Source organism: Chamaea fasciata, unplaced genomic scaffold, assembly GCF_029207755.1.
Source record: "Chamaea fasciata isolate MVZ Bird 193981 ecotype frontalis unplaced genomic scaffold, bChaFas1.0.hap1 SCAF_5, whole genome shotgun sequence".
NCBI lineage: Eukaryota > Metazoa > Chordata > Aves > Passeriformes > Sylviidae > Chamaea > Chamaea fasciata.
In genome coordinates, this window is record NW_027094090.1 from 46,945,360 (window position 1) to 46,954,466 (window position 9,107).

The 9,107-nt window shown below is 36.9% G+C and overlaps 1 protein-coding gene across 2 annotated transcripts in view; it reads left to right on the plus strand.

The window, feature by feature from the left end:
• Nucleotides 1–8,946, plus strand: part of NR1H4 (nuclear receptor subfamily 1 group H member 4) — a 35,812-nt gene extending 26,866 nt beyond the window's left edge. For both annotated transcript variants that reach the window (XM_066183453.1, XM_066183454.1), the window contains 2 exons: nucleotides 6,903–7,016; nucleotides 8,070–8,946. In XM_066183453.1, coding sequence (XP_066039550.1) covers nucleotides 6,903–7,016; nucleotides 8,070–8,308 — 353 coding nt within the window. In that variant the 3' untranslated portion in view covers nucleotides 8,309–8,946. The remainder of the gene's footprint in view (nucleotides 1–6,902; nucleotides 7,017–8,069) is intronic.
• Nucleotides 8,947–9,107: the final 161 nt, after the last annotated feature.

A 9,107-nucleotide genomic window follows, 5' to 3' on the forward strand; every position in this document is an offset into this window, starting at 1 on the left:
CACAATAACTTTTTAAACATGTATGTATTTATTTGTATAAATACAAATGAGTATCTTCTTGTTCTTGGAAGAGGCTTTTTAAAACATCTTTCCTCAAGCCAGGATCAAGTTGAAAACATAAGAAGAAATACTGATGTTAGAACTTCCCCCTCCATGTACTATAGAGGATAATGTATTATCGAGTTTACTGCTGCTGACTGCATTTTTTCTTTCTATTAATAGCCAGAATACAGAATAAAATAAATTTCCCCTTCTATTTTATTTCTCTACATAGTGCAAATTCAAACCTGTATTTTAAAAGATTTTCTTTTGCTGCATTTAATGGGGCTGTGACAATAAAAAAAGCAGCTTGTAAATCTTGGCATTTGAAGTTTAATTACTGCTATTGTACCTATTTAACTTTTAAATAAATGAAACTTTGAAATAGTTTTAAAATATCTACTACAGAAGTAGCTTATTTTTGTGGCTTAAATCCTCATTATTATTTTTTTGTGTCAAAGTTAAAACAAATGAAAGAAAGGCATCCAAATTTTTCTGTTATCATTGTTTACACATGCAGCTTTCAATGTTATTTCAATAATATGTAATATGAAATATAGTCAAATAAAATATTAAAAATATTCAATCTTAAAAGTATTAAATATTATGCAGTTCACACTCCTGCATGTCATAGGACTCAACACCAGGGCTCTAGGTTTCAGAGTAGCCTGTATCAAATGTAACATTAAACTGGAAATATAAGCAACCTTTTCCAGTCTTAACCAATAAAGACAAATGCTACTAAAAGCTGCAGCTGCCCATTATCATGTTATAGACTGGTCCAAGAGATAAGAATGGCCAGAAGAGATTTAATCCCTCTTTTTCTATATGCCTCACTGGAAAACAAACAAACACAGAAAGAAAACAGTCTAAATACAGTAAACTGAAACATACAAAGACAATAGAGAGCATCAGAAGAAATTCAGTGACGGCTGAGTGGGAGTTTAAAAATCAAGTTTATAGGTAACAAATGAAAAAACAGTATCAGGATTATTTATGGCTCCTAGTGAGGTCCTAAGCATTGTCATGCCAGCAGCCATAAATTACTGCTGTTAGAATTTCTGTCTGTGTATTTTTAGGTACAGACTAAAGCCTGAATAGCCCATAAGTTCTATTGTCAAGCTTTGATGCCTGTATCCATAAAATCAAGGAGGGTGGTGGTGATCCTGCCTAAAAGTCACGAGCTGTCCAGACTTCTGTCACCTGCCACCACATGTACTTTGAAGCTGCTCTCATCCATTAATATTTATGTCTTCTCCAGTCTGATTGTATGGAATGTGTGGGGCTTTTTTCTGATAAAGAAGTCAGAGATCTGGTGGTGATGACCTTTGGGCATTATCAGCATTCATTTTCATTCTCATGCTGATGAGGTGTACTTTTATTTCTCAGCTTGTGCATATTGCTCAGGTTCTGCTGCACCTCAGAGACTGCCTTTGTTTGAGCCCTAATGATCTTTCTCTGTAAGCCAATATGAAATTCTTGCATTAGATGCTCCTGTGACTGGAATCCTTCCTCTCCTATGCACTCTAATATTGAGACTTAATGAGAAATACAGAGTTTTATTTAATGCTACTGAGATTTGGTGCCATTTATTCATCTTATTTGATGTTTCAGTATGTAAACACCATATTGTGATTGATTCATTCTGTGAAAGGTTGACATCTTAGTAATTTAATGCTTAGTGTTTTTCTGTTATTTTGAAAGTAAATTCTCCCCATTTTTGAGCAGTACAGTATTTTTAAAAAACAGAGCTGAGATACAGAATTTTTTCTCTGTGAGCATTTGTAGTTTGTTTTGCTAAAGATACCAGGTTTCAGTAGTCATGAAAAGACAGGGATTTTTATTTCATCATTTTACTCTACAGAGCAGTTCTAGGAATTTGAGTATTGGGAAATAAAATACTGATACTGACAGAAAGGGAAGAATCTGGACCGAAATTTTAAGTTGGTAGCAGGACCTCTGACACTGTGAAATACACTGCTGTCTTCCTGGATGGGTTCCAGGTGCTGAAGTACACTCAGTTCCAAGGAAAAAAATAAATAGCCGCACTTTCAAAGCATTGGCAAGAGGCCACCTTTGCTATTGAATGTGGGATACAAAGTTCCCATTGGTTTGGATAAGAGGCTCCTGCAACCAAAAGTAAAGTTTGGTATTGGAACATGGATACCTAATAATTTCCATTGCCCATGTCTTTTATAATTTGGTTATTAGTACTGAGCAAGGGTGGTGCTTCAAATCCCCCTTGTGCTGGTGTTGTGCGGAGAAACAAAATGATCCTTACTGATGTGTCTAAAGTGTCTAACCCTCCAAATGGTCATGTGCATCCTCGTGGAAGGAGACACATCATCCTGTGATTGAAGGCAAAACTTGCACACTGCCCAAAACATTTAGAAATTTAGACCACTCTAAACTGGAAAATATAGGAAAGAGCTTTTCTGTTCACACACCTTTCCTGCACAATCTACCACAGAGAGTCATCCAGTGCTAGGTACCTAAAGTACAAATAAAGTTGCTATAATTATTTAAATCATATCTACAAAATAGATCTGTTCCCATGAAAGCAAGAGCAGATGTGAGGGACCCAGTCTCTTCTCTTCTGCATAAGTGTGCTTTGTCAGGCCAAAAACTTTTTTAGACTCTGCCTATGAAGACTAGCTCAAGGCAATGCAGATGCTGCTACTGTGTGCCAGACCATATTTGTCTCTTGACTGCAGGCACTCAGGCCACCGCTAAAGGAGGTTATGTGGAAAGGGCATTTGCACTCTCCTTACAGACTTGGTTTGTTGTTTGTTTCATTGGGTTTTTTAAAACTAAGGCTTCTTTGCTTGCAATCATGACTTAACAGAGGTCCTATGGATTGCTTTAAAAAAGATGGGGGTTTGGTACTTGATTGTGAGTTCTGCTCAACACATGCTAACATCTTGTTTAAGTTGGCCATTTAACCCCCACAAGATAATGGCAGACAGAAAAGTATGTGCCTGTGCTCTGGTGTGTCTTCTCTCCTGGCTAGATTTTCCCTTGATTTGGCACTCAGCATCAAGGGGGTGAATTTGGTCAGTGTCTAAAGGGCCATTGATGCATTGGAATAGCTCAGAAGGGAGAGTTAATATGCAGCATGAAAAGCAATTCTGGTGGATTGAATAATGTGAAAGATAAAATGTAAGTTTGTGAGTAATTATAATATTTTATTTGCATAAAGAAGCTACTAATATACCCTTGGTTTCATATGCACTAACACCTCAATGTTTATCAAGAAAAAATGATCTCTATCTATATTAATAACACAGTGATAGTTACTGTTAATTAGCATTTACTTTCAAGCTTTCTTCTTGCAATAGAATAATTATTCAGTTTTGCAAAACGGCCAAAATAGAAGAAAGAATGCTGTCTCAAAAAGCTGGCAATACTGACTTGATATCATAGTAAATACACGTATTCCGGGATTAGGTTAAACAGATAATTATTCATGGCCTGAAACTGCAAACCTAATGAAGGTATCAGTCATCTTACCTTTAAAGAGAAATCATAGCAACAAAACTCTGAAAAAGGCCTGAAGTAGTGCTATGTCTTGAACTACAGATGGGCATGAACTCGTGCAAGTAAGGGATGTGGAATGAATAAGGCTCACGGGTTTAAATCTGCTTTAGTTTGATGCTGCAAAACTGAACTCAGTAAAGCTTGTATTTCCCATTGACCGTGCTTGGGTTTACAGCCAGACATGCAGGAACATAACGAAATAATCAAATGATCTGCAGTATCTTCTGCAGGTGGCTGAGTTGGGTTAGGTAGGAATCCATATAATGCAGAAAGATGCCCAATGACATATGAAGGATAAGCATGTTCCTACTGCTATAATCCTCCATGAACAAGCTTTTTGAAACCTTTTGAAGAAAGTTAGAAAGGAGGCACTATTATCAGGTACCAGGAAACTCTGCCTGCCTGCCTGACAGCACTGTGCAAGGCTCTTGTCTGATCTAAATATAGAGGGTTAGGCAGAACTAACTTTTCTGTTCTCAATGAGGCCAGAAATATAATTTCATCTACTTGTTTTGGGGGGATTTTTTTCCACTTTTGAGTTACAACTTGTTATAACTTTGAGTTATAACTATGACATTGAGGAAATCATGTAACTCATTTCTTCTCTAGCCTTTCCAGTTACAAGCACCAAATCACCTTTAATTCTTGTTCTGACAATCTGAACTGAAGTGGCAACACCTCATACAGTAGCTAGGGGGGGGAAAAAAAAAAAAGAACTATAAACATCTGTTTCCTATGTTCTATGTTTCCTGAATTTTTTTTTCTTTCTGTTGGAGCTTATTAAATCCAAACCGAAGCGTTTACAATCACATTGGAAAACAGCCCCCTCTTGTGACAGAAAAGCAATCTGTGTAACTTGCATACCGGAAGATGAAGTAATAACAGGGAAACTCCAGCACAGCTGGGATGACAGCAAAACTACTAATATTAAAGATTCCATTATCCTAGTTCCAAAATTGCTTATTTTTCAGGGATTTTTTTCATAATTGTCTTGTGACATACATCAGTTTAAAAAATTCTGAAATTCTGTTCTCCTTAGGAAAAGTGGTAAATCGCGTTGTTCAAATATCCCTTTTTTACTCCCTTTCATCTCTGTGGTTTCATTTATCTGTTTGTAGTGCACTAATGCACAGCTCTCTGCAGCATTTTTTTTGCTTTCACATCTATATACTCATTTTTTGCTTTACCCTTCCATACTTCATGATAACTTATATGCTTTCTGGGCAGGGATTGTTTCACTATGTGCATAGGCATTGTTTGGACCTGAATTAGTTTTTCCACACCCTGTTTGCCAGTAGCATTTTCATCCTACTTCTTCTATATAGACAACAAGATTTGAGGAGTTTAGGGTCACCAAAAGCAGTGAATTAATCCAGCTGAAAGCTAACCTGGCCTTTGAAAGAAAAAAGAGAAAAAATCTTCAAATCATGAATATGAGAAACAAATGATGGGAGTAGTCACAGCCCACTTCCTACCACTTCTTGCTTCCTGTCAAGATGATTGTGCCCAGCGGCATGATACCTTGCACAGAGAATTCTAAAAAAATCAAGTTTGTCTTGGCTTTTTCTCATGTTGTTGCTGAGCTACTCATTTCCATGAAAAGAATTCATTTGCTCTGCTTTAGTGCTCAGCTTTTTACTTCTTTTATTTTCTACTTTCATGCAAACTTTCAGACTTTGGTGTGCCAAATATATGTGCTACTTACATATTATAAGGAACCTTGGCATTTAAAACCACTCAAGAGAGAGACAGGTGGTCTGCCGAAAAGTTAGCAATAACAAGTATTCAAAATTTCAAGTAGTAAATGCTGATGATTAACAACATAAGCCTTGCAGCACATTAGATGCTATGACTATTGTTTGCTCTGTAAGAAGGTCCAACTGTGTTACTAACTTCTACAGGACAAGCTGACCTGCATCATATATATCCCCATAATTGACTTAGACTCAGTAGTATTGAACTCATCACAGAAACAAGATTTGTGGCTTGTAATCTGAAGTGAACATAGGTTGTTCATGTCATGTGTTCGAACACATGACTCAGACATAAAATAAACCACACCCTGCAAGACCATTCTTCCACTGCTTGAAGTAAACTTACTGTCACAGCAAAATGTGACTGTTTCATAGTTGAGTCAAGTGACTTCATGTTTCCTTTCTTTAAGTTCCACCAGCTGAGTTTCAGTTTGAATTTCACCTACTGTGAGCACTCCAAACCTCACTAGTCCTGGACTTCAGCTTCGTGTTGTACTCAACACTCAAACTCGCATTATTTTATGTTGTTTCCAAAGCAAGTTATAAAGACTTCTCCTAGAACAGCTCAAAATTAAGATTAAATCTACAAGAGATGCTATAGCACTCATCTGTGGGAACCGAGGAGGTTTCCATCCATTCAGCCAAGGAAGGCCAAAAGGCTCTTGCTGCAGAACCACTGGTTTGGATGTCTACACTGCTTCAGAGCTGTAAGCAGCTGCTGTCAATAGTTCAATGTCTGCTCTGAGTGACTCACATATCATTTAAAAAAGGAGTAATTTTGATGTCACAGGATTTCTCCTTCACACCAAAGAACAGGATGGAGTACATCTGTAATTTAAAGCTAACTAAGAACATTGTCACCTGATGACAAAGTCAGCAAGAAGAAGTCCCATTGGCATGCCTTAGTTTGGAAACCCCAAAGGCTTCTGCTGATGGTGAGAGAATCACATGATCCCATTCTTAGACAGGCCTGGATTTTAGCTATTTTTTGCTCTGTATTTTATAATAATTTCATGCTTTAAGATAATAGTAGTTGCAAGCAAGTTGATCTTGGACTACAGGTAATCCTGGACCTAATGAAAGTTTCAGGCTACATAAAAGGAGTAATTAAGTGTCTTTAGGGAGACAACTGAAGCAAATGCGCAAGGCAGTTAGCTGTAGAGTTGGGCTGGAATTAAACCATACACCCTGAGAGGTTTCCATATAATTAATGCCGAGACAGGGAGCACACGATCTGCTTTGCAAAGAGGATTATCAGTACATGAGGAAAACACGCATGAGACTTGTCCTGAAGAGCCAGATGGAGAAACTTGAAGAGTAAAAGGAATTGTTTGAAGGAAAGACTTTGAAACCACGCAAAAAGAAATCTCCAGTGCTTGCCTGTGTCTAGTTTGCTCTGGAAAACAAGGATGTGCTTGTATTTTTATAACTAATTGTTTTGCATCATGATTTCTGTAGTAGATTTCTCTCACCACAACAGTCAATACAAAATATGATATAATTGCTGTGTAGCAATAAACCAGAGTGCTTTAATAATGAAGACATACTATAACTATTTTTTCACTCTCACAGGTATCTCAGATGAATTCATAACTCCCATGTTTAATTTTTATAAAAGTATTGGAGAGCTGAAGATGACACAGGAAGAATATGCACTGCTCACAGCCATAGTTATCCTGTCTCCAGGTAACTTCTCATCCAGAATTAAATATTAGAGGTTCTGGAAAGAAAGCATGAGGACCATGACGTGAGATTTGTAAAAACTTAATTCTACATGAAGTGAATGTGCATGCTCATTCTGTGTATTCAGTTGTTAAACCAGAAAACAAGCACATAAATTCAAACTCTCAATGTCCTGCTACACCATTTGGTTTTGGATACAAGGAAGAAACTGCTTAAATAGTATGTTTTTGAAAATTATGGGGATCTCTTCACTGCTTAGCAAAACAGGCTTCTTCCTTCAGAAAACCCCAGATGTGGCTACATGCACATCACCACTGACCATTGTGGAATGCCACATATTTTACGGGAAAATTGGAAAACCTTATAACTTAGAATAGAGTATGGCAATGAAGATCTTCAAACTTTATTGGGAGGTTTCCAAATCAGGTTTCATAAAAGATGAGAAAGTGAAGCATTTCCACCACTCTTTGAGTCAGCGTATCTTAGGAAATTTTTTTACATGAAAAATCTCATCTCTTTTCCTCCCAATCCAAGTATCCAAACATGTTTCCATATGAAAAAAATAAAATGACAAGTAATTTTCTAACAAAGAAATTTAATCCGAGGATGAAGATGTTTGAATTTCACCGTGGTGACCTGCTTGCTCACTCTTCTCTACTGGCTAAATCCCCCAGGAGTACTATGCCTCCAAGAACTTACAGTGTTGCTCAGTTTTTGCAGTGCATTACAAGACATACTCTGGTGCAGAACCACATGGAGAGATGGTGATAGAACTCCAATGAAACACTGCAAAGTTAAAATACTTCAGTTTTTGAGAAGGTTAAAAGTTTTCCTTAGCTAGAAGTGGAATGCTTACGTGAAAACCCTAAAGCAAAAATACAGCATTAAACATTTTTATTTCATATTAATTTGAAAACAAATATTCTTTGTAGGTATGAACATCAGTGGCCAGTGTAAATATTTGAATATTTTTATACTAACTTATCAGTGTAAATAATTGCAATGCATCAGAACATATACTTGCTAATCACTTCTTTTCTTTAAAACCATAATCAGATCGACAATACATAAAGGACAGAGATTCTGTGGAAAGGCTTCAAGAACCACTGCTGGATATTCTACAAAAAGCCTGCAAACTTCACCACCCAGATAACCCTCAACACTTTGCATGTCTTCTGGGTCGTCTCACAGAATTACGGACATTTAACCACCATCATGCGGAGATGCTGATGTCATGGAGAGTGAATGACCACAAATTCACACCTCTTCTCTGCGAGATCTGGGATGTGCAGTGATGGATACTTCTTTTTTTGTCAGGAGAAATATCTTTTTAAAGGACCACATAGCACTTATTTTCATAGAAAAGTAGCTCACAGTGCATTGTATTTTCTTTACTGCATTTTTATAGAAACGTCATGGATTCATAAAAGTCCTTTTGTTCACTATGCACAGAATTTTGTATAGCTATCAGATTCTCACACGTGAGTATAACTTTTTCTGTATTTATACCCTCTGATCAGAAAGAGCCCACAAGCTCTTCAGAGAAACCCAATTAATACCTGCTGCAATTAAGCTAACTGCAGTTACTGTTCCTCTGTAAAGAAATGGGGAAATGCAAGTTTCCATTCATATTTTTCATTGCAGTGTTTCGTTGTGGGTTTTTTTGGGTTTTTTTTTGGTTTTTTTTTTTTTTTTTTTTTTTTTTTACCTCCGTCAAAGAATATATTCCAGATAGTTACAGTAATAAAGCAGCAGAAATGGTTAACGTCATAGACGTTTGCTGTTCAACTCTGAAATGTGTTCATGTAAGGTATGCAAGATGTTATTTCTTCACAAAATGAAAAATTATGTATTGGAGAAAAAACACACACAAAAACTCTTTTCATGATATAACATGTAACTTCAATTGCATTATTATTTCGAAGTAAAAATTATAGAGTATCTTTACTTTGTGAAAGTGTGTCACAGGTTATTCTGCTTTATGACTTTAACTGCTGGTGCTTAATCGCTCTCGAAAATACCATCGCAGCATCCCTGGGACAGGTAAGCGTGTCTGGATGCTGGGCGCGGAGGTGCGGATGCCGCCGGCGGCTG